The sequence below is a fragment of the Arachis hypogaea genome, chromosome 12 (genome assembly GCF_003086295.3).
Source record: "Arachis hypogaea cultivar Tifrunner chromosome 12, arahy.Tifrunner.gnm2.J5K5, whole genome shotgun sequence".
Lineage (NCBI taxonomy): Eukaryota > Viridiplantae > Streptophyta > Magnoliopsida > Fabales > Fabaceae > Arachis > Arachis hypogaea.
In genome coordinates, this window is record NC_092047.1 from 106,317,295 (window position 1) to 106,342,822 (window position 25,528).

The following is a 25,528-nucleotide window of genomic DNA, read 5'->3' on the forward strand; positions in this document are numbered from 1 at the left end:
TTGAAGTTATTATATTTAGTTATTAAATTTTTACCGTATTAGTTTTTTTTTTCTCAGTATATATTTAGTTCCCTTTTTTTTTTCTTTTTGAAGTTATTTATTTAGTTCTCTTTTTTTGAAGTTATTATATTTAGTTATTAAATTTTTACCGTATTAGTTTTTTTTTTTTCTCAGTATATAAAATAAGAAGGAACTTTCTTTATTTTTTTTTTTTACCAAAGATAAGAGACTCGAACCCGCAACCTCTTAATTGGGTATGGAGAGACTATGTCATTTGAGCTATATATCATTGGCGAAAAAACTTTCTTTATATTCAAAACATAAATTAACTATTACATTCAATAGCTTCTTGTATCATATTGTCATCACACCACTATAACATTCAATACAAAACTGCTTAGCATACTTCCTCACTTGATTATGTACATACACTGAGAATCAACAAATTTCACCAAAAACAAAATAATCAACAAATAAATAAAGAATGAAATATTGAAAGAACCTTTCTCTACTAATTCAAAATTAAATTTAAAAAAAAAACTTTTAATTTATTCAGCAGTCTTGAGAGTTCCGTCATCATCATCATCACCAGCAGCCAAATCTGGCTTGATTTCTTCCAATTGCTGAAGAACTTGCTGAGCTTCAGGCCTAGCAGCTGGTGAAGGATCAACACAATGAAGGGCAAGCTTCAATGTGTTGAGAAGCTCATCACCTATGGCTGGTGCATCCGTCATGAGCTCCAAGTCAAAAACTTCATTAGTCCACTCTTCTTTAACTATAGAAGCCACCCATTGTGGCAAGTCCATTCCATTGGTTGGTTCCCCAGGTGGCTTCCCAGTTAGGAGCTCCAAGATGATCACTCCAAGGCTGTATACGTCGGATTTCATGTTTGGTTTCTTTGTTTTTGAGATCTCTGGTGCATTGTATCCTAGACTTCCTGCTGTTGCAATGATGTTAGTGTTCGCCGAGGTTGTCATTAGCCTGGACAGTCCAAAATCTGTTATGTGTGCATTGGTTTGCTCATCTAAGAGTATGTTCCCTGAGGTGAGATTGCCATGGACTATGCTCTCTTGGTTGTGGAGGTAGCTTAAGCCGCGTGTGACTCCGATTGCTATCTTCATCCTTGTCGGCCAATCAATCACTATTTCCGGCCCACGAGCTGCATAGATTGACAAACATTAATACCATAATCAATGGTTGAATTTAAAATGGAATGTTACTTTGAAGATAAATGATTAATCTTCTGAGATCCTCCTAAACTAACATCTTCATTCACATTAACCAATAATAAACAAAAACTCAATTTGGTAAGATGTTCTAATTAGTTACTACTACTTACCATGAAGGAATGATGCTAAGCTTCCTTTTGGCATGTAATCAAAGACAAGAAGCTTCTCTCCTTTTGGACCCAAATAATAAGCTCTGAGTGCTAAGAGATTTGGGTGTCTGATTTTGCCAAGTGAAGCAACCTCAGCCTCAAACTCCTTGGGCCCTTTTGTACTCTTCTCCCTCAACCTCTTCACAGCAACTTGGTTACCATCCTCCAATGTGGCCTTGTATGCAGTTCCATATGCACTCTTTCCCATTATCTCAGCAGTTGCACACAAAAGATCATCAGCAGTGAACACAAATGGACCATCAAAGTGAACAAGTTTTCCACCAGCTTCTCCTCCTGACTCAACTTCACCACCAGCACCACCTTTTTCAACACTCCTTGCAGATGCTGAAGCCTTGGATGTTGCCTTTGCACCCTTTCTACTTGAAGCAGCCCTTTTCCTGATCAAACAACATAGCAAAAAGCAGCACAGGAGTAACAGAATCAACAGGAGAATACCTGCTACAATGAGGATTATGTCCTTGGTACTTAGCTTTCTGTGATGATGTGGCTTTGGAGAAGGGTTTGGTGTTTGGACTGGAAGATTTGAAGGTGGAGGTGAAGTGCATGGTTTTGATAGGTAACCACATAGTTCTAGATTCCCAACAAAGGAGCTAGAGTTGAATCTTTTGGTGAGGAGTGAAGGGACATGACCAGAGAGATTGTTGTAAGATACATTGAATGAAGTGAGATTTGCTAGTTTGGTGAGTGAGTCTGGAATTTCTCCAATGAATTTGTTCCCAGACACATCAATTTGTCTAATGCCAGAGATATTCCCTATTGTTGGTGGGATTTGGCCATTAAACTTATTGTTCTTGAGGTTAAGCATTGAAAGATTGTGCAACCTGTCCAAATTATCAGGGATATGACTCTCAAGTTTATTACCCTCTAAATTCAATGAAACAAGAGAAGAAAGGTTGGAGAAGCTAGCAGGGAAGCTTCCATTGATGGCATTGTGTGAAAGATCAAGATTTTGAAGCCTTGAAAGTGCACTTAGCTCACTTGGAATAGAGCCTCCAATATGGTTATGACTCAAAGAAACATTTTCAAGCAAAACCATGTTACTCAGAGAAACAGGAATGGAACCAGAAATGAGGTTGTGATCAAGGGTCAAAACTTGAAGTTGGGGAACTCTCTTTCCCTTTCCCATTCCACCCCAAGAATCTGGTATAGAACCAGATAGATTGTTGTGTTGGAGAGCAAGAATAGTAAGGGATTGAGACATGGTGAAACTCCTAGGAATGGAACCAGTAAGTGAGTTGAAGCTCAAATTGATCCTGAATATCCTACTTGAATTTACCAAACTAGCAGGGATGTTACCAGTGAGTGAGTTATTGCTAACATCAAAAGACTGAAGCATTGGACAACTACCAATAGAAGGAGGAATAGAACCTGAAAGCTTGTTATTGAAGAGATAAACACCTCTAAGATTTGGAAGGAATCCTAAAGAAAAAGGGACAGAACCAGCAAGAACATTGTCATGGAGACTCAGCTTCCGGAGTGCTTGAAGCTGACCAATTTTCTCTGAGATTCTTCCGCCTAAACCCCTCCATGGAAGCTGAATTGCAATGACTTCACCATTGACACACTTGATACCTGCCCAACCACCAGAACAAGCACCAATACCACTGTCATTCCAGCTCCTCAGAACCCCTTTGAGGTCAATGAACTCATGCTTGATGGCCGTTAAGGCCTGGTAATCTGATTGTGTCACAATCACTCCATCATACAGGTGGCATGCAACAGGTTCAATGGTAGAAGCCAAAACATGAATGAACATGAAAATGGCCAAAAAGATTGAATCTTTACTACTACCCTTAACGTGGAAACCATTGACATGCCAACTATTGGTTTCCATGAACAAAAGAAACAATCTATGTTGGTTTCTTTTTTGTGTCTATAAACAAAAATTCTCACTTTCTGAGACCAAGTTCAGAGTAGTAGCTAGTTTAGTATTACAATGGAAGAAGAAGAAAGAAAGCAATGTAGAGGGGTGAAGGAAGAGCAAAGTGAGAGGGTGTGTTAAAAGGAGATGGAGTACGGTTTCTGATGAATGCATGTGATTGAAGAAAAGATGGGGGGTGGGGTTATTGTTATCGATTCCTGTGGTAGAATGAGTCAAAGGGTACACATTATTTTTTCTTTCTTCTGTGATTTGCTAACGGCTAGTTTTACTGGTTATATTATATGGTTGTTTACATTATTAACATTAACATCATTGTTATTATTATTAATATCATATATCTGAATTTTTCAGATACAAATAACGGGTTGGGTTGGGACCTGGAGAGACCAATGTAGCAGAAGAGAGTTAAGGTTTGGTTTGGTGACTCCCAACGGCTACATTTCATTGGATTTGGTTTTGGATGGATTATGTGATCCTCAAAACGATGGGGCCACTTTGCCACGTTTTGATCAGTGTGATCATCATTAATAACTTGGTATAGGAAAAATGTGTCACCTATCAATTTCGGACCTTCGGATGCAACATCCATCAACACTCATTTCAGTGTGTCTTTTTTTAATTGTCTTAATAAAAAAAAAATTTTTTAGACATATTTAATTTTATTTAAATATCATTACGTGTCTGTATGTCTAATTTTATTTTTAATATATATTTTTAAAATAAATTTAGTAATAATATATACTATTATTTATTAAAATAAAAAATATTTTAAATATTTTTAACAATTTAAAAAATATTAAAAATTATTTAAAAATTATTTATATTTTAAAATTAATAAAATATTAAAATATCATTGTAATTTATCTAAAAAATACTTTATATTATATATATATGTCGTATCCCGGTATTTTATAAGATTTTAAAATTTGTGTGTCCGTGTATCCCGTGTCGTATCGTGTCGTATCTCGTATCCGTATCCGTATCCGTATCTGTGTGTCCGTGCATCATAGTATGTCACGTAGGCTAAACTAGTTAATTACCGGATTTGCCCGGTTTTCTTCTTTTTATCTAAATCTTAAAGAACATATTAGCTAAATAAGTTATTTTATAATTAAGTTTAATTTAGTTTTTTATGTATTTTTTCTTTTTTTTTTAAATTGATTCTTATTGTCTCAATAAATTATAAGAATAATTTAGTAAAATTTAATTAATAAAATGTCTTAATCATGTAATATCAGTAAAATACTAATACAAATATACAATTCCATCATATTAAAATTTGAAAGAAAAAGTTTGGAAAAGTAAGTGTTGATTTCAAGTAATCTTCTAGTGTCTCTAATTTGAGCTATTGAATATTAAAAAAATAAAAATAGAAATAAAAAAGCAATATCCGGTCTAAAAGCTAGTACTTGAAATAAATTAGTCAAACTTAATAATAAATATGTACAAAAGATAAAAGTATATTTAATAGCAACTATATTAGGTATATATAAAAAAATGTTATTTATATATTAGAATATAAAATATATTTTAAAAATAAATTATATAATATATTTATATATAAATATATCATGATTAATTTGATAGATGATTTTCTGTATAGACATAACATGTTTAAAATAAAATTGATGTAACTTTAAGCAACTAGATATATATCTTAAAGATTTTAGCACACATTTTAGTTTTAATTGTTAAACAACAGTAACACCCTTAATATTGTTTATAATGTAATGTGGTAAGGCTCATTAAATAAAAATGTAGCTAACGACGATAAAAGATGCGCTCCTAATTATATTAGACATATGTTAGTGTAGGACAATTTTATCAAAAGTAATTTTTTTTATTTGCGAGATGAATGATTTGTATTATTCCAAAAAAAACAAAAATAAAATTCATCTTTAATGAGATGCATGGAGTTGAGGGAGGCATCATTATACATGAACTGTAAATGGGGCACCAATGCCCAGCAGAACCTTTGAAAAATCATGATGTTAGGAAGAACTAAGTTATCATCCTGATAATATTTCGTTGTCATAGTCGCAAGTTACAACGAAACTCTGGTGAATAATTGTACTTATGTTTTTCAACATTTTAGACCAACATGATGAATAAGTGAGCACCAAGAAACCGTTGTTTTCCTTGATAAAAAGAGTTCAACGGGAGTATGTGACTGAAAGCTGACCCCATTTTATAGAAACAAAATTAAATCCCAAATTTTAGTACAGATTTATTTTAAGTACAAAAATAAAATACCGATTCTATATATGACCTCTCCATAAAAAAACATGAAGAAAAAAAATTGGTGGCATTAATAGGTGAGGTCACGCAATTGTGATCTAGATTTTAAGGTCCATAAACAACAAAAATGATGGTGATATAAGGAAAAGATATCAGGTATACAGTAACACTTATAACCAGCACCAAGTATAACGTTTTCATTTCTAATCTATTTGTATTAGTGTCAAAATTAAATTCAGGATCCTATTCTCTTTAGAGTAGATTACCAAACTCGGGAATCCAAGAGCAAAGACTATCATAAATAATTGCAACTTTTAGGGAGGAGGAGTGCAGGAAATGATTCATATCTTTTTTGCGATAATTTAAAACGTATAAATCGAAAGAAATAAGAGGATATTTTAGAATAAAAATAAAAGGATAAAAAAAATTATTAACATGTCTAGTTTTAGTTATCAGAGTAAAATGTGAAAATTTTTTTTGTTGTTGATAGTAACACAAAAATAACAAGGAAATATATTATTGCTTGGTAAGTTAATAGATGATTACGGTTACGTATTGGTTTTTTGTTGCTTCTTTATTTTTTTGTTTCACTTATGTATTGAGCTCTTTCGTTTCAAAAAAAAAAATGAGGAATAACCTGTAAAATAATACTCAGTAAAAATTGATAATAGACTAATTTTTTAAAATTAAAAAGTCTTAAGAAAGTGGGAACGGGTTCGAGTTTAGAAGAGGAAGGGAAACTAAGGATGTTAGATGTCTCTTTAAAGTTTAAACCATAAAGTTTTTTTTTTCTTTTACTTTGATAAATACATAATGAATAAATTAAAATTTTCAACTATATATATTTCTTATAAAAATATTTTCATTTGATAATCTTCACGTGTCTTAAACCCAAGAAAATTTGAATACATATTTGCTTTTGAAAAAAAAATTATTAAAACTCTAAAATTTAGAAAATTAAAGAGATGGTTTAGGACTCCTAGATATTCTTCCATCCTACCCATGCAACAAACAGCAATATCTACCTCGCACATACAATTCACTGAACATGCTAGATTTTTTCTAACTGGAAGTAGCAAGTTTGATGCTGATCAATTACCAACTTAACATGAACCCAAATCATAAAAAAGGCCTAATCAACTATGAAACTCATGCAAATTTTTCGGACTTAAGCCCAGTTCTTCAATCTTGTAACGTTTTGTTGCCAATGAAGAGCTTAATATGAATTCGGTGTGTCAACTCATCCAACATTAACCGTTAGATTGAATTTCAATGGACTCCAAGTTCCATATGATTATTTCTAATGAAGAAACCACATTATCACTTTGATTCCTTAGCAAGACCTTATGAATAGCTAGAAGCTAGAGCATCATAAACAAACGATGCAGATTCAGATAGAATCAGATTGCAACTTTGCTTCAAACGATGCAGATTCAAATAGAATCAGATTGCACCTTTGCTTCAAATTAAAACAATTAGAAATGTAATATGACATCCATTAATTATCAAACTGAAGGTTCAATCTCCTAAACTTGGGACATTTACGGAGCACCGATTTCACCGATGCGTATCTTGGATTAAATCCTAAGCAGCATAGAAGTACACGCGTCGTTCAATGAACAACGCACCGACAATGGTGGATAATAAGATCAAATCAGAAATACACACGAGGCAAAATTGCACCGAAATCAAAATAACACTAGATCGGTCAATCCGTGATGCAGTTTAGTTCAATGAAATGACAAACTTATAGAACAAAACCTGATTCATGAGATCCATCAAATTACATTTGCTATTCAAATTTCACCTTTATGTATAATCAAACTTCTCAAAGAATACAGATCAAGTATTTTATTTTATTTTTCCTAAAAGAAGAATTCCTGCTACAATTTCACTTCAAGATTTCCAAGAATCAATGAATCAGCTTAACAAAATTCATAGATCCAACGAAATTAATGGCGAATAGGCAAAAATTAAACAAAAGATCCATACATATTTAAGCATATTCACCCTATTGTATTCAAATCTGTCAATTAATACACATCAAAGTAATTTGAAAAAAAAATTAAAAACAAAAAATTGAATCATATTTTTCCTCAGCACCGATTTAGCTTCCAGATCTCCGAATCTCTACGGATCAGAAATCAAGCTACACATACCATTACCGTGTTCAAACGCGGGAAGGCACGGCGGAGGTGGCGGAAGCGACGGCGGCGTTGGCGGCTGCGCCGCGAAGGAATGAGAGGAAACCGGTGGCCTGCGACGGCTCCTGCTCGTCAAGGAACAGATCCTCTGGTTGACGGAACGCACCGTGGAGGCACACGACGGTGACGCCGACCATGAGCGCGGAGATGATGACAGATCCAACACTAGTGAGGAACACAGAGAAGACAGTTAATGCAGAGAGCATCGCGAGCGTCTCGAAGTCCGAGAAAGTGCGTCCGAAGAGCACAACGGGTTGATCGGAGGGGCGGAAGAGGTAGAGGAAGGTCCATGCGGCGAGGAGGCCGACGAGGACGACGAGTGAGAATGGATTCGTGAGGAGCGAGACAGCGAGAATCACCGCCACGACGGCATAGTAGTTGACGCGAAAGTACGAGTAGTTCTTGCGGACACGGACGGTGGCATCGGAAAATGACTCCGGCTTGGAGAAGGCGGTGCGATCCACGAGCTCCGCCCACGGACGGCGTTGGTCGAGGCCGTGGCGGAGGGAGTCGGTGAGGCGGCCGATGAAGGAGCGGAGAGCGGCGGTGGAGGAGGCGGACTCCGGTCCGGAAACCGCCGAGGCGACTGTCGGCGCGGTGGTTGTTTGAGTGGATAATTGGTGGCTGGAGATTGGGAGGACGGGAGGGGCGGTGGACGACATCGTTGTGGGGTTTGTTGTAACCGTTTAGAGTGAGAAAGGGGAGGAATCGGTTTTTAGAGAGAGAATGGTTATTGGAATTTTGCGAGAGAAACAGGGTTTTGGAGATAAATATAAGAAAAATGTGAAGAGGGGTTAATAGAGTTTTAACTTTGCTTAATGGTTACGGTTCGGAATGCACCAACGAGGAGAAAACGCAGTGTCGTTTATGGGAAGGGTTCAAGTCAAAATAATTGCGTTTTGCTCCTTCTTTTCGTCGTCACCCTCGTGTGGTCACCAACGCGTTTTCTTATAGAGGTGTTTTATTTTATTCTGGGATTTTTTTTTTCATTTATTTATTTTGGGATGTTTAATTCGAGTGATTACCGGATTACTTAATTTTTGGGTGAGTATGAGAATGGGAAAGGAAAGAGCCAGGTAATGGGATCGGTGGTCGTTTATAGAAGTTTCAATATTAAGGTTTGAATCAGTGGTCACAAATGCTGCTATTAATTTATTTTGGGTATAATTTAGACCTTAATTAGCTTACAAGACATGAAGCGAAATGGCGAACAAAAAATTTAGAAATTAATTAACACGCTTTAAACTCTATCCCTGTCATGAGTCGCGTCTTGATTCTTGAACCTCGAAAAAAAAATTATGTAAATAATTAATCATATATTATTATATTTAAAAAAAATTAATTTTTAAATTTAATTATTCTATTAATTTTTACAATTTTATTAAATTTTTAATTAAATTTATATTTTTTTAATTTTATAATTAAATTTTTTTATATTATAAACCTTAAAATTAACAAAATATTTTTTCCAAAAACATATACGGTCAATAGGGCTGCACATGGATCGGATAATATCCGCATATCCGCGGTAATTATCCGCATCCGATCCGAATTTTGGGATATTATCCGATCTGCAGAGCCATCAGATCGGATCGGATCTGATCTGCACTATGGTCGGATTGGGTTACAGATTCGACAGTGATATCCGCGGATTCGATCCGCAAATCCGCATATCCGCACATCACATATAAATAGCATAGTTTAAGAAAGTAAACCCTAATGTGATATGAATTTGTGTGTTATTTTATGAATTTTATGATATTTTGTTTTTAATTTTTTATGTTGTACTTCAACTTAGAATAATTAAACTTAAATCTTGTGTTATTATTTTGTTTTTGTTATTCAAGAGAACTATTATTGATAATATTTTATGAGTAAATAGGCTTAAACAGATAAAAAATAAATTTTTTGGATATTTTTTTGTAAAAACAGCCAAATAGAATCTTAAAATGGTTTTTTTTTTAATTATGCGGATATACCTGATATCCGATCCGATCCAACCTAAAAAAATGCGGATATCGTATCCGATCTACTCCAATAAGTGCAATGCGAATCGGATAGAATTTTAGGCTATATCCGATCCGATCATATCCGTGTGCAGCCCTAACGGTCAATAGTTTTTCCATTGATGCAGGGTGGAGCCCAACAAAAGGCAGTCATATCAAATGAAAAGCCCAAATTGCACTTTATACAATTAATGTTAATATAAATATGAATCAATTTAGTTTGGATAAATGATTAACTCATCCATCCGCTTAAGTGTCGAGAGTTTTAAATTTTACTGTATATATGTAATAATTTATTGGCCAGTAATAATTTTTAAATGAAGCTTAAATGCACAATAAATTAGTTCTTTATCTGTCGGATTAGAAGATACAATAAAATACAAAAAAAAAGGTTAATCTAAATATATGAAATGTTGTGTAAGTGTGTAATGTTGTAATATCTAAAATTAGTTGTGAAGTCCATCATACCAAAAAAGATAAAACTAAACATATGACTTTGACTCCTTTAATTTTCCACTAGCGCTCGAGTTAAAGAATCAAGTTCTTTAAAATGAAAGGTTCATCGCTCTTAAATTAAGATAATAGAGTTAACATATAATAAGAGTAGTTAAACGACAATAAATTCTACACCAAACCGAAAAGAGAAGGGTATAAGAATAAACTCGGTATGGTGATAAACCCAAGGTTCTCATGAGTCATGACCAAGAAAATAAAATCTTGACTCTAAAGTAAAAATATTCAAAGCATAGTGGAAAACTGATTCCATACATGATTTAGGTACCAACAAAGTGAGACAACATTCATGCTCAAGAAGAAAATGTGAATACAAAAGTTTGTTCTTAGCAGCGAAATTGGGGCAACATCACTTGTTGCAACTGGAGAAAATATGCAAAAGTTAACGTTCTATGCATAACTACTATCCCTATTCCCTACCTACCATTCCTTACTATTCCTGCTATCAACAGAAAAGCCGCTTTGAAATAACCATTGAATTATCTCCGTGTCATCTTAAGATCATAAATTCAAGTAGTAGAATCAGCCATTGATGCTGACATTAGATTAAAATTCCTACATTACACTATCTGAATGTTATCCTTTCCCAGATCTTGCTCAACACAAAATGCTTTGCATCAGGCTATCATTTTGTCCCCACTATCAAGGGTTCCAACTTCCAAGTAAATATTGTTCTAGGCATAACTTTCTTTTTTACCCTTTAAGACACCGACTCATTCATCAGCTACCGTTAGTCAGGGTGTAAATCCTGCTAGAACCGCATCCAATCTAATAGGAATAGATGAATGGATAAGATATTCTATGCAAAATGAATACAACAAACATGAAACCTTACTCAAATATAAGAACAAAGACTGTATAGCTCAACAGCCTATCCCCTGTGACCAAATTACCAGAGCATAACCATGAAATTGTAGTAGATAGAGAACAAAAACCTGCTACTTATATCATAGTACCATAAGGATATCAGATTAAATAACACAAGGCTTTCATCTGGGTCTCAAGTTTAACCCGTAATGCATCATCAACACATTCATTTCTGGTGGTGCCAAATAGTATTAGTACAAAATGTAGCATAAGCATTTATGAACCCTCATTTGACCTCAATTAATCAACTTACAGTTGCATGATGTCCCAAATAGGGCAAACAAAAATGCAGAGACCTTATAACATGACATAAAATATCAAGTGTTGACATAATAGTAGAGGTGACAGTTCAAAGACTCCAACAGGTTCAAGGCACCACAACAAAAGGATCATGGAATTCAGAATGTAGTCCCATTCCATCCAAAGTTGGAACCCTGACAAAGTAACAATGTGTTAAGATTTGGATATCAGAAAAATACTGAAATAGATAGACAGGATATCAAGAATAAAAGTAGAGACCGGAACAGGGATAGCTGATGTCAAGAGGAAACACAGATAATTAATACTTGCAGCTTAAAAGGTATACAAAAACAGTGTAACAGTAAGGATTAATTTTTACATGATCTAGTGCTGGTGTAAAGCATGCAAACACTGTGCATATTCTTGACTCTGATGCGCCTAAACAAAAACGAAGAATGCAATAAGAAAAGCATGCAGGGCAACGACCCTTCTTTTCAGGGCAACAGAGGAGTTTAGAAACTTGCCTTGGTGTCATAGAATTTCAGGAAGAATCTTGACTTCGGCACAGACAGCTTGTTTTCAAGAATCGAAGCAATTCCGGCGCTAAGTTTCTTGTTCACATCGGCGTTAAGACCACCAATGGACACCAATTCACCATAAGCCGCTGGCTGCTCATTCCCACCAAAGGCTATGGGCACCGACCCTTTCAGTACAATCATCACATACTGCACATAAAAAAACAGGGTGAAGTTTTAAGGCTTTAGGACAATGCAAATAGCGCAGAACAAGAAACCAGTATACCAAAAACAAAGAAATGTTGAAAATGAGAAAAATGAAAACTTTCAACTTGAAAAGTAACCCCAAAACACCATTGATCCAACATCTAGCCGAAGCATACTTCAAGACAAAGGTGTTGACAAGAACAGAGATGATTCAAAATGCTCAGCAGCAATAAAAACCTTACACAAACATCAATGAATGGCACATGGATTCATCAATAAGGGAGCTAAGATATAACTAAGCTTTAGCAAATATTCATATACAGGATATTAAAAAAAGGAAAAAGAAAAGAAAGAAGAAAAGAAACAAAAACAACTATGCTACACAACTATAATGGTTAGAATAGAAAACTAAATAAAAAATGAAAACAGCTTATCATGAAAATTCATGGCCCTAAGGTTTTGTTTGGGTAGCTTTTACGAAAAAATCTTTTAGAAAAATAACAAATTTAAAAAATATATATAAATTATAACTTCTAAAAAATTATTTTTTATTTTTCTATTAATTTTATTTTTACTACTAAAATTTTGCAAAACACACTAAAACTACAAAAAATCTTTTTCTAACAACTAAATGGCACCCAAATAAGCTCTAAACCCTAATGTCACAAAATAAGTAGAGTAAAACAATCCAATATTTGAACACATTGTAGTTTGCCGGTTTCTAACCTAGGTATGATTTATCATTTTCCTTATCTTCATTAAATAAGAGCATCTAACCTAGAACCTCACTAATAATTCAATTGACAAATAAGGGGGGAAAAGTACCTAATAATCCATAGAAGTTTCAAGCAGGTAAAACTTAAGAAACATCTATATAATATATCACATCACAAACGCATAAAAATTCAAACCTATATTTGTTCAGCAACAAAAAATAAATCTAAAATCGTAAATGAAGAAGAAGAAGCTAACGGCTTCGGGTTTTCCAATGAGGTTGGCGACGGTGGAGGTGGCTTCGGAGAGGATGGAGGAGGTGTCAACGCCGTCGAGGGAGACGTTGGTGGAGATGTTGAGGCACGGCATCGTTTCTGTTTCTTTGTTCTCTCCTGCTTAGCGCTGAACTGAACAAGTGAAGAAAAGAACAAATGAAAAAACCCTTTAAAGTTACAACGCAACGCAGCAGAATCTCTTTCGGGAATAATGGGCGTTTTTAAGTAAATAAATTGAGTATTATGATATCATTCCGAGAAATTTTTATGGTAAATAGGTAAAGTGTATATATATATATATATATTGTGTTTAATGTTTATGATTTTTTTAAATATTTAATTTTATTTTTAATATTTTTTATTTGTGTTAAAATTATTTATAAACATTAATTTTATGTAAAATTTTATGAATAAAATTAAAATAATTGTTAGGAACAATTTTGATATAAATCTAAAACGTTAAGGATAAAAATAAATGAAATTAAATATTAAGAATATTTTTTTAAAAAAATTAAAAATATTAAAGATAAAAATATTCTTTACCCAAATGTTTATTATTATCATTTCAGTTTCTAACAAATTTTATTTATCAAACTATTTATTAACTTTTTTATATAAATAAGTTTTTATATTATATTATTTATTTTTATACAAAAGATTGATTTAAGAATTTTAGTTTCTAAAACACTTTTATATTTTTATTGAATAATATTTGGATATTAATTTGTTTATTTTTTATAAAATTGAAAATAAAATTAATTTGTCTAATAAAATAAAAATATAAATTAATCTAATAATTGAAATTTAATAAAAACTAAATGTCTGATCACATAATTTTTGAAATTTGATTTACAGTAAATTTAAATGAGTTTGATGAGTTTGGAAAACTCTAAACTAAATTGATGATGATCAAACATTATTAACAGCAAAATTATTAATCTAATCATGTGTTAATTAAATTAATTTTGCTGTGCAGGATTTTTCTATTGGGCCGAAAAATGAGTTTCTGGCTTAAGCCCAAAAACCAGCTTTGTTGCATGATTATATACTAAGTGGCTGAAATTTTATATTGTTGGGCCAAGCTTGATGTTGCTTACAACCAAGTCCATGATTAATTTTTTATGAGAACCTCCTATGCTTGATCCGAAACAATTTTCATCAAGAAAGCAAATGTTAACCAAATGGGCCAGAATTTAAATAGTATCACTAAGCCCAATTTGTTATGCATGCATGGTTCGAAAGGAAAAATGGAATTGAGGCACAAAGATGAAAACCCAACTCATTGAACTTTGGTTGCATGCTTCCAACGGACTTCACATTCTTAACCTGTAATGGAATTCAAATTTTATCAAGTAAAGTTAATGCAGTCCTTGGAAATATGAAAGAGAAAAAAGTCAAGTGATTTGATGGCAATCAATAGTAGCTTACACGCTACTTCACAAGCTTGGAGAAATGCACCTAATTAATTTATCTTTCATAACTCTCATAGCTTTGCTTTTCTCTTTCTTCTTTTTGCTTCTCTTCTTTCTTCGGTCCTTGTCCAGAAAATAATGGAAGAAATGTTCTTCAACCAACAGAAGGAAGAAGCTGCATGCATCAAGACCATCAAGCTAATGATGGCAAGAAAACATACTAAAATAAAAATGAGCTGTGGCTAAGATACTTACCAAATATGGTCAGATTTGGTGAGGTTATCTTGAGCTTTGCATGCTCAAAAAGGAAGAAGAAGATCTCGGCCAGCAAGGGAGATTCTTGAAACATGGCTTGTCTTTGATTCTGCTCAACCACCACAGGGAGTAGCTAGAGTGGCGAAGTGATGGTTGAAGGCAGAGATTGAAGCAGATGAAGTCATCATCATCATGAAGCATCAAGGGCCAGAATTCCATCTTGGAGAGCAAGCCAAGGATGGAGAGCTCGGATTGATGAAGGGTGATGATCAAGAAAGGACTAGAGGTAATTGCATGTTGGTTAATGCATGGTTATCTCTTCTCTCTCTATGTGGCCAAACCGGTTTTGTTGAAGGAGGAAGAAGTTGGTTCGGTTTTGGCTTCAATAAGTGGAGGCTCCCCTCTTCTATATTAAGGGTGGACAGCCACTGTTTGAAGCAAGGAGAAAATTTGAGAGTGCAAGGCACAGTGTTCTCAGAGCTACCTGAGCTAACAGTTTTCTCTTCTCCTTCAATGTATTCAGTTTTGTATTTTTTCTGTTTAATTTTGTCATGTCTTGAGTCTCATGGTAAAAGGCAAACAGTGAGGTTTGTAATGAAAAAGCCATAGAGCGGAAAAAGGCAGAGAGTGCAAAATTATAAGAAAAATCCATAGATGTCTTAGAGTTCCTTTGTTCATCTATGTTGTGTTTCATGATTTTGTGGGAATCCCCTTGTAAGTTGGGTTAGCACTTTACAAGTTGTAATCAGATTGATTATAGTGAAATTCCATCATGTTTGTGATGGAGACTGGATGTAGGCTGCACTGCACTTAGCAGCTGAACCAGGATATATCTGGGTGTAATCTTTCCTCTCTCCAACTCCATTTCTGTTCTATACTGCACAGGAGCAAAAATCAAAATGTCTCGTGGCAAGTGACGAGCAAAAACAAAAAGTCTCGTGTCCAGAGACGAGATAAAACAGAAAAGTCTCCTCTGAGTTCAGCAAGTGTCAGCAACATAAAAAGGGGGCTAAGATTCAACCCCCCCTTCTCTTAGCCACTGAAACCATCAATTGGTATCAGAGCTTGGTCTCAAAGAGATCAAGCTTTGCAGCTTGGAGTAAAGATCCCCATGGCAGAAAACAGTGGCGCAAATGTGGTGTCCTATAATCTAACTGAAGGTCAATCAAGCAACAGACCTCCTCTTTTCAATGGGAAAAACTATACCTATTGGAAGGAGAGGATGAAGATATTCGTACAAGCAGTGGATTACAGACTTTGGAAGATTATTCTCGAAGGGCCTCAATTTTCAACTATCACAAGTGCAGAAGGAGTTGTTTCTCTCAAACCAGAAGCAAGATGGACCGAGGAAGATAGGAAGAAAGTGGAGTTAAATGCCAAGGCAATAAATCTGCTCAATTGTGCTATCAGCTTCGAGGAGTACCGACGGGTATCAAGATGCACAACGGCAAAGGAAATCTGGGACAAGTTGCAAATCACCCATGAAGGAACCACCATTGTCAAGAAGACTCGGACAGATATGCTAAATAGAGAATATGAAATGTTTGCAATGAAGGAAGGAGAGTCCATTGATGAACTGTTCGAACGGTTCAATGCTATCATTGTTGGCTTAGATGCTCTGGGAATTACTCATTCTGATTCTGTGCTAGTGAGAAGAGTGTTGAGATGTCTCACAAAAGAGTGGAAAACTAAAGCCTTAATTATTTCTGAGAGCAGTAGCTTAGACTCCATGACTCTTGATGATTTGAGAGGAAATCTTCTTGCTTTTGAAAATACCTATTTGAAAAAAGATACAAAAAAGAAAGGAATTGCATTTTCTTCTGTGACTAACCCTCTGGATGATGAATCCAGTGATAACTCTTCTGAAAATGAGTTTGTTTTATTTGCAAAAAAATTCAGGAAAATGGCTAAGCTCAAAGGCAAAGGCAGCAGCACAAGGAGAGTAAAGAAAGACCTTAGCAAGGTAACTTGCTATAATTGCAAGGAAATGGGGCATTTCAAATCTGATTGTCCCAAGCTGAAGAAGGAGGAAAAACCGAAAAGAGGAAAGAAGAAAGGATTGATGGCCACATGGGAAGACCTGGAGAATGACTCTGATGATGATGATGAAGAAACCGAGACCAAGTCACAGACATGTCTCATGGCAGACCACATAGATCAGGTAGTCTTTTATAACCCTAACACTGAAGATCTCCATCTTATGATAAACCACCTTTCTGAAAAAATAAGATGTTTTCTGCTGGAAAATCAAGAACTTGAACAGTAAATTACCATTCTTAAGGCCGAAAACAGTTTTTTAAAAGAAAAAAGTGAGAGAGGCTGAAACTGCTTGTGATCTTGTTGAAGAAAATAAGCAGTTAAGAGCCCAAGTTAGGAGCTGTGAAAGTAACCATTGTGTTCTTGCATATGTGGACTGTTTTAAGCAAAATGAAGAGTTGCTTAAAGAGGTTAAAAGACTTAAGGAAGACTTGGCCAAGTTTACACAAAGTTCCGAAAGTTTAAATCACATCTTGGCTAGTCAAAAACCTCTTTATGATAAGGCTGGGTTGGGGTTTTATAAATCTGAAAATTCACATTTTGAAAATATTGCTTCATCTTCTAATGACACAAGATTTCAAGATCCCACCTACTTTAACAAAAATGCAACTCCAAGGTTTTGTAGACTATGCAATCGGAATGGACACTTTCCCATTCAATGCTTTTTCGGTGAAAGAATGGTTGGTGACAAGGTTTATAAAATTGTTTTTTATTACAATGGCTTAGGACATAGAAGATGGTTTAACGTAAAAGGATCCAAAAAGATTTGGATACCTAAGGTTACTTAAGCATTGTTTTGTAAGTGTGCCTAGCATCCAAAAGGAAGGAAAATGTGTGGTATATGGACAGCGGATACTCTAGGCATATGACCGGAAAGGCAACCTTCTTCATAAAGCTTGATGACTATGATGGAGGACTTGTCACTTTCGGTGATGATGCAAAAGGAAAAATTGTAGCTGTTGGAAAAGTTGGTAAAAACTTTTCTTCTTGTATAAATGATGTTCTCCTTGTACATGGCTTGAAACATAATTTGCTTAGTGTTAGTCAACTTTGTGATTTGGGTTTTGAAGTTATCTTTAAGAAATTTGTTTGCTTAGTTGTGTGTGAAAAAACTGGGAATGTTCTTCTTGAAGCTAAAAGATGTAACAATGTGTATGGATTAACTCTTGAGGATTTAAAGGAACAAAATGTAACATGCTTCACATTTTTTGAATCTGAAAAATGGCTTTGGCATAGAAAATTGGGACATGCTAGCATGTATCAAATTTCTAAGCTAGTCAAAAGAAATTTGGTTAGAGGAATCCCAAACATCAAGTTTGATAAGGATCTTACTTGTGACGCTTGTCAATTAGGCAAACAAGTAAAATCCTCTTTTAAATCAAAAGATGGAATCTCAACCAAAAGGCCATTGGAAATGTTACATATTGATCTTTTTGGTCCTGCTAGAACTCAAAGTTTAGGAGGTAAACATTATGGTCTTGTGGTGGTAGATGATTACTCTAGATTTGGTTGGGTACTTTTCCTTACTCATAAGAATGATGCCTTTCATGCTTTTTCCACCCTTTGTAAGAAAATTCAAAATGAAAAAGATTTGAAAATTGCCCATTTGAGAAGTGATCATGGAAGAGAATTTGAAAATCAAGATTTTGAAAAATTCTGTGATGACTTAGGGATTTCTCATAACTTTTCATGTCCTAGAACCCCCCAACAAAATGGGGTGGTTGAAAGAAGGAATAGAAGCCTTCAAGAAATGACTAGGGCTATGTTATGTGAGAGTGAAATTCCTAAATTCTTATGGGCTGAGGCTGTGAACACAGCATGTTATATTTTGAATAGAACAATCATTAGAAAAGGGTTAAAGAAAACGCCTTATGAGCTATGGAAATGAACCCCTCCAAATCTTAAGTACTTTCATGTTTTTGGATACAAATGTTTTGTGCTTAACAATAAGGAAAATCTTGGAAAATTTGATCCAAAATCATATGAAGGAATGTTTGTTGGATATTCCACCATAAGCAAGGCCTATAGAGTTTATCTCAAGGAACATAGGACAATAGAGGAATCCATACATGTTACTTTTTGTGATTCTAACTTAATTCCCAGTATTGTGAAGGATATTGATTCAGATTGTGAAGAGGATGGAACAAGCAAAGAAAATCCCAAATCTGTCCAGAATGAAGAATCTGTCAGCCCGATTCTGTCTCGTCAGATTGAAGGAGAAACTTCCATTTTATCTCCTGAGCAGACACGAGAAAATGAAACAGCAAGACCACCAGAAGCTCATCAAAGTTCAACACCTGGCCGAAAACCTAGAGAATGGAAGTCTATGAGGGGTTATCCTCATGACTTCATCATTGGTGATCCCTCTCATGGTGTAACAACAAGATCCTCCACCAAAAGGCAAACCGAACCTAGCAACTTTGCTCTCTTGTCACAAATGGAGCCCAACAATGTCAAACAAGCTCTTGAAGATCCATCATGGGTCAAGGTCATGCAAGAGGAACTAGCTCAATTTGACAAGAATAAGGTTTGGACATTAGTACCTTATTCGGATGATATGAAGGTAACGGGTACTAAGTGGGTCTTTAAAAATAAACTTGGTGAGGATGGACAAGTTGTTCGTAACAAGGCTAGATTAGTGGCCCAAGGTTACGATCAAGAAGAGGGTATAGATTTTGATGAGTCTTTTGCTCCGGTAGCTAGAATGGAAGCAATTCGGTTGCTTCTTGCCTATGCCGCCCATAAAGGTTTCAAAATGTTTCAAATGGATGTTAAGTGTGCTTTCCTTAATGGCTTTATTGATAGAGAAGTGTATGTGGCTCAACCCCCCGGTTTTGAACATAAAGAGTTTCCAAATCATGTTTTTAAATTATCTAAGGCTCTTTATGGGCTTAGACAAGCTCCAAGAGCTTGGTATGAAAGGCTTAGTGCCTTCTTGTTGGAAAATGAATTTCAAAGGGGTACCACCGACACTACTTTATTCATTAAAGCATCTAATGATGATATACTTCTTGTTCAAGTTTATGTTGATGACATTGTATTTGGTTCGGCCAATATTTTCTTGTGTGAAGAGTTTGGAAAACTCATGACTAATGAGTTTGAAATGAGCTTAATGGGAGAGCTTACCTTCTTTCTTGGCCTCCAAATTAAACAAACTCCTAGTGGTACTTTTATTTACCAAGGAAAATATGCAAAAGAACTTATTAAAAAGTTTGGCCTAGAAAATTTCAAAGCAATGGGCACTCCAATGCATCCTAATACAAAACTTGAAAAAGATGATGATGGCCAAGATGTGGATGAAACAAGGTATAGAGGAATGATAGGTTCACTCATGTACCTTACCTCCTCTAGACCGGATATTGTTCAAAGTGTGGGTGTATGTTCAAGATTTCAATCTCACCCAAAAGAATCCCATCTTACGGCTGTTAAACGCATCATTAGATACATTAAGGGAACTTGTGACTATGGCTTATGGTATCCTAAATCTGATGAATTTTGTGCAGTAGGGTTTTGTGATGCAGATTATGCGGGAGATAGAGTGGATAGAAGAAGCACGTCCGGCATGTGTTGCTTCCTTGGAAGCTCACTCAACATGTGGTCAAGCAAGAAACAAGCCACAGTGGCTTTATCCACCGCTGAAGCAGAATATATTTCCGCATCTGCATGTTGCACTCAATTAATTTGGTTAAAAACACAATTGGAAGATTACAAATTAAAAATCAATAGTATTCCCCTATTTTGTGATAATATGAGTGCAATAAATATTTCAAAAAATCCTGTTTTGCACTCAAGAACCAAGCACATTGAGATAAAGTATCATTTTATTAGGGAACATGTGCAAAAGGGTACTATTGATATTCAATTTGTAAAATCAGAAGACCAAATTGCTGATATTTTTACAAAACCCCTCTGTGAAGACAGATTCTGTACCTTGAGAAAAAGCTTAGGAATGTTTGATTTAAGTTTCATTGAAAATTTGTGAATATTTGACTCTGCTCAGTTTTTGCTCGTAGGTTTGGACGAGAAACAATAAATGGCAGAATGGAAGAGCTGTGGTCAAGGGGGAGGCAACGCAGAATTCGAATTTTATGGGCCCCACCAAAAATTCTTTGACCCCACCATGACAGTTTTGTTAGTTTCATTTCTTTTGAAAAATTAAATCAACAAAATCGCTTGGTTGTCTCATCAAATCTTGTTGGAAGAAGCATGTTGTCAAATCAAATCTTTTCCTCCAACTAATCCCTTAATTTAGGGAAACCTCTTTTCAGTTTTTGAAACCCCCATGGATAATAACCGCTCTCTTAATGGGTAATAACTTCTCTCATTCTCTCTCCAATTAAGCATTTAATGCCTCTCTAACCTCCCATCACTCACCTCACTATTCGGCCACCCTTTCATCTCCAACTTCCATCTCCATTGATCTCTTTCATTATGAAAAAAAAAACAGCCCCAAGAAAGAGTGAGAGAATTCGCCAATCTCAAAAACCTTCTACACCTCAATCACATACCCACATTCACATCCATTCCACCTCCTCCTCTTCTCTTTCACCCCCCTCCAAGCGGACCGAGACTATGAGGCGCAAAGTTATCGCTCAAAAATCTTCTGGAAGAAGGAAGAGCGAGAAGGCGAAGGAGCCCAGCATTGAAGAGGAAGTAGAAGAGTCTCATACCTCACCTTCTCCATCATCGCCGAAAAGAACCTCTCCACATGCATCCGGAAAGAGTTCCAAAAAGACGAAGGGTTTCGAGTTCCATGAAACCAGAGAACCCGCAAACCTTGGGTCAATGGAGTTCAAGAACAAGTTTCACAAACAACACTCACATTTCGATCCTTCTAGGTTCTCTACGTGTGCTGCTTTTGAATTCCACAATGAAGTCCTGGAGAAACGGCATTTGTGTCTCTCTTATCTAGTGAATCTAAAATCTCTGGCATCCAAAGGACTCGATTTATAGCCCATGTTTGAAGGCCTTAAATGGTCACCTCTGCTTCATATTCATAAAATGGTGTACCCAGGGCTGGTTAGGCAGTTCTATGCAAATCTAAGGTTTATTGATGGCAGCCTTCACTCTTATGTGAAACGGGTTCAAATCATATTGGATTCTGAAACAATCTCTTCTGCCCTTGGATACATTGATGAAGGGCCAAAGGTTTATATGAGTGATAAATGGGACTCACATGTAGGAGTTACATACAAGCAAGTGATTCATCAAATCTGTGAAAATCTGTCTGGCCTAGATGGAACTGTTCCGACTCATAAGGCTTTGGGTCCAACTAACTCTCTGCTGCACCGCATCATAACTCACATTCTCACTCCTCAAAGTGGTTCTCACAACAGGATAACTGTATCTGATTGTCTCATAATATTTGCTTTAGTTACTTCAACTCCTATTTCATTTAGCTATATTATGATTCGTCACATGTGGGAGTCTGTGAAAAGTACAAAAAAGGCCAATCTACCTTATGGAATGTTTCTTACATGCATTTTTGAGTACTTTAAGGTAGATTTAACCAATGAGGATGTAAAGAACCGTGTTTCCATGATTAGAGCAGGCGGAGCTGCAAAAAGAGGAAAGAAATCTGATGATGACTTTGAAGGCCGCCCAGAATCCTCAAAGACGATTGGTTCCCTCAGAGAGATTCTCACAGAATTCACCAATATGTCCGATCTCATGGTTCAATTTCACAAGTCTGCCCGCAAACTTGCTTATGAAAATGAATTGGCATGGAAGAAATGTCAAGAGAGGGTCAGTCTAATGTTGGAAAGTCTTGAAAAAGAAGCTGGCAGTGATGGCGCCGAGGAGGAACCTTACTTCAATCTTTATGATGATTAACTCTCTAGTTACTATTTGATATTGGCACAATTTGGCTCAATTAGCTCTTTTGTTTTTTGTTAGGGTTGCAATTGACAATAGCTACCTAGGTGATACTTTGATGACACCATTTGGTTATGTTTTGGACTGTTATATGGCATATTCTGTTTTCTATAACAATGTTTTGTGCAGGTGCCCCCATGATGACAAAAGGGGGAGGAATTTAAGGTTCCAAAATTGAAATTGGAATGAAACAGGGGCTGGAGAAAAACAGGGGAACAGGGGATGAAATTTTCAAAATTGAAAATTCATGATCACCCTTGTTCAAAGAATGCATGTTGTTATTGCATTCACTATGGTTGCTGCTTAGTTTATCAGGATTAATTAATGATCATTTGGCATTTGGTTTATAATGATGGTTGAATTATTTTAATGCCTGATTACTGATTCATCATTGATAAACTTTTTGGATTAAAAACTTATTTTCGGCAGTTCCTTTAAACTATGTAATAAAACTGCCCTGTTTGTTTGCTCAAATACTTTTCCATCATGTTGTTTTGCTCTGATATCTTTAACAGGAAAGGATTTGAAAAACATTTTGATAATTTTTGTATGAAATTGTTTGAGCAGTAAATCAATTTAAGATATCAAATGAGTTTTGATTATCAATTAAAACTGCTCATAAATCAAGCATTTAGTATCATAAAACATGCTAAATAACATTGTTACTTGAAGCTTGATTTAAAATGTTACAGGTTAAGTGCTTCCCTTGGTAACATAAGCATACATCAAGGGGGAGCATTGTGACATTTTGAAAGGGGGAGAAATTCAAATCAAAGGGAGTATTCTTTACTCAATCTCTAAATTTTTTCCCATTTCAATTTTAATAATGTTTGTCATCAAGGGGGAGATTGATGAGTTTGGAAAACTCTAAACTAAATTGATGATGATCAAACATTATTAACAGCAAAATTATTAATCTAATCATGTGTTAATTAAATTAATTTTGCTGTGCAGGATTTTTCTATTGGGCCGAAAAATGAGTTTCTGGCTTAAGCCCAAAAACCAGCCTTGTTGCATGATTATATACTAAGTGGCTGAAATTTTATATTGTTGGGCCAAGCTTGATGTTGCTTACAACCAAGCCCATGATTAATTTTTTATGAGAACCTCCTATGCTTGATCCGAAACAATTTTCATCAAGAAAGCAAATGTTAACCAAATGGGCCAGAATTTAAATAGTATCACTAAGCCCAATTTGTTATGCATGCATGGTTCGAAAGGAAAAATGGAATTGAGGCACAAAGATGAAAACCCAACTCATTGAACTTTGGTTGCATGCTTCCAACGGACTTCACATTCTTAACCTGTAATGGAATTCAAATTTTATCAAGTAAAGTTAATGCAGTCCTTGGAAATATGAAAGAGAAAAAAGTCAAGTGATTTGATGGCAATCAATAGTAGCTTACACGCTACTTCACAAGCTTGGAGAAATGCACCTAATTAATTTATCTTTCATAACTCTCATAGCTTTGCTTTTCTCTTTCTTCTTTTTGCTTCTCTTCTTTCTTCGGTCCTTGTCCAGGAAATAATGGAAGAAATGTTCTTCAACCAACAGAAGGAAGAAGCTGCATGCATCAAGACCATCAAGCTAATGATGGCAAGAAAATATACTAAAATAAAAATGAGCTGTGGCTAAGATACTTACCAAATATGGTCAGATTTGGTGAGGTTATCTTGAGCTTTGCATGCTCAAAAAGGAAGAAGAAGATCTCGGCCAGCAAGGGAGATTCTTGAAGCATGGCTTGTCTTTGATTCTGCTCAACCACCACAGGGAGTAGCTAGAGTGGCGAAGTGATGGTTGAAGGCAGAGATTGAAGCAGATGAAGTCATCATCATCATGAAGCATCAAGGGCCAGAATTCCATCTTGGAGAGCAAGCCAAGGATGGAGAGCTCAGATTGATGAAGGGTGATGATCAAGAAAGGACTAGAGGTAATTGCATGTTGGTTAATGCATGGTTATCTCTTCTCTCTCTATGTGGCCGAACCGGTTTTGTTGAAGGAGGAAGAAGTTGGTTCGGTTTTGGCTTCAATAAGTGGAGGCTCCCCTCTTCTATATTAAGGGTGGACAGCCACTGTTTAAAGCAAGGAGAAAATTTGAGAGTGCAAGGCACAGTGTTCTCAGAGCTACCTGAGCTAACAGTTTTCTCTTCTCCTTCAATGTATTCAGTTTTATATTTTTTCTGTTTAATTTTGTCATGTCTTGAGTCTCATGGTAAAAGGCAAACAGTGAGGTTTGTAATGAAAAAGCCATAGAGCGGAAAAAGGCAGAGAGTGCAAAATTATAAGAAAAAGACATAGATGTCTTAGAGTTCCTTTGTTCATCTATGTTGTGTTTCATGATTCTGTGGGAATCCCCTTGTAAGTTGGGTTAGCACTTTACAAGTTGTAATCAGATTGATTATAGTGAAATTCCATCATGTTTGTGATGGAGACTGGATGTAGGCTGCACTGCACTTAGCAGCTGAACCAGGATATATCTGGGTGTAATCTTTCCTCTCTCCAACTCCATTTCTGTTCTATACTGCACAGGAGCAAAAATCAAAATGTCTCGTGGCAAGTGACGAGCAAAAACAAAAAGTCTCGTGTCCAGAGACGAGATAAAACAGAAAAGTCTCCTCTGAGTTCAGCAAGTGTCAACAACATAAAAAGGGGGCTAAGATTCAACCCCCCTTCTCTTAGCCACTGAAACCATCAGAGTTTTTTGAAAAAAGTATTTATTTTTTATTTATTTTAAAAAATATTTTTTAATAAAAAAATATTTCACAATTAGACATATTTTCTAAAAAAAATTAAATATTACAAACTTCTTTTATGTTTTTAAAGTAAAGTATTGTTGATTTTTTAATAAAAATATCTTATTTAAAAAAGTTACTTTTTTCATTCAAACGA

At 35.4% G+C, this 25,528-nt stretch overlaps 3 protein-coding genes across 4 annotated transcripts; all 3 read right to left on the bottom strand.

The window, feature by feature from the left end:
• Positions 1–289: 289 nt before the first annotated feature.
• LOC112728072 (probably inactive leucine-rich repeat receptor-like protein kinase IMK2) lies at positions 290–3,710 on the bottom strand. Its single transcript, XM_025778055.3, has 2 exons — positions 1,340–3,710; positions 290–1,159 (listed from the first exon to the last, which is right to left on the bottom strand). The coding sequence occupies exons 1-2, from the start codon at positions 3,231–3,233 to the stop codon at positions 549–551; spliced, it is 2,505 nt and encodes an 834-aa protein (XP_025633840.1). The 5' UTR covers positions 3,234–3,710; the 3' UTR covers positions 290–548.
• Positions 3,711–7,307: 3,597 nt separating this feature from the next.
• On the bottom strand, positions 7,308–8,856 carry LOC112728073 (PRA1 family protein B4). The gene has a single exon (XM_025778056.3). It carries the CDS (start codon positions 8,383–8,385, stop codon positions 7,690–7,692), a length of 696 nt encoding a protein of 231 aa, XP_025633841.1. The 5' UTR covers positions 8,386–8,856; the 3' UTR covers positions 7,308–7,689.
• Positions 8,857–11,229: 2,373 nt separating this feature from the next.
• LOC112728074 (uncharacterized) lies at positions 11,230–13,332 on the bottom strand. Of its 2 annotated transcripts, none has more exons than XM_025778059.3 (3): positions 13,044–13,332; positions 11,874–12,074; positions 11,230–11,543 (listed from the first exon to the last, which is right to left on the bottom strand). In XM_025778059.3, the coding sequence occupies exons 1-3, from the start codon at positions 13,152–13,154 to the stop codon at positions 11,508–11,510; spliced, it is 348 nt and encodes a 115-aa protein (XP_025633844.1). In that variant the 5' UTR covers positions 13,155–13,332; the 3' UTR covers positions 11,230–11,507. The 2 variants fall into 2 exon arrangements, with proteins under 2 accessions (XP_025633844.1, XP_072065718.1); XM_072209617.1 differs by having other exon boundaries at positions 11,230–11,787; positions 13,044–13,319.
• Positions 13,333–25,528: the final 12,196 nt, after the last annotated feature.

Coding starts and splice junctions, on each gene's coding strand:
- LOC112728073 (XM_025778056.3), bottom strand. CDS start 8,385: ATGTCGTCCACCGCCCCTCCCGTCCTCCCAATCTCCAGCCACCAATTA.
- LOC112728074 (XM_072209617.1), bottom strand. CDS start 13,154: ATGCCGTGCCTCAACATCTCCACCAACGTCTCCCTCGACGGCGTTGAC. Junction 12,075..13,043: donor TCATTGGAAAACCCGAAGCC/GTTAGCTTCTTC, acceptor TTTTATGTGCAG/TATGTGATGATTGTACTGAA. Junction 11,788..11,873: donor TGAAATTCTATGACACCAAG/GCAAGTTTCTAA, acceptor GTTTTTGTTTAG/GCGCATCAGAGTCAAGAATA.
- LOC112728072 (XM_025778055.3), bottom strand. CDS start 3,233: ATGGAAACCAATAGTTGGCATGTCAATGGTTTCCACGTTAAGGGTAGT. Junction 1,160..1,339: donor CTTAGCATCATTCCTTCATG/GTAAGTAGTAGT, acceptor CAATCTATGCAG/CTCGTGGGCCGGAAATAGTG.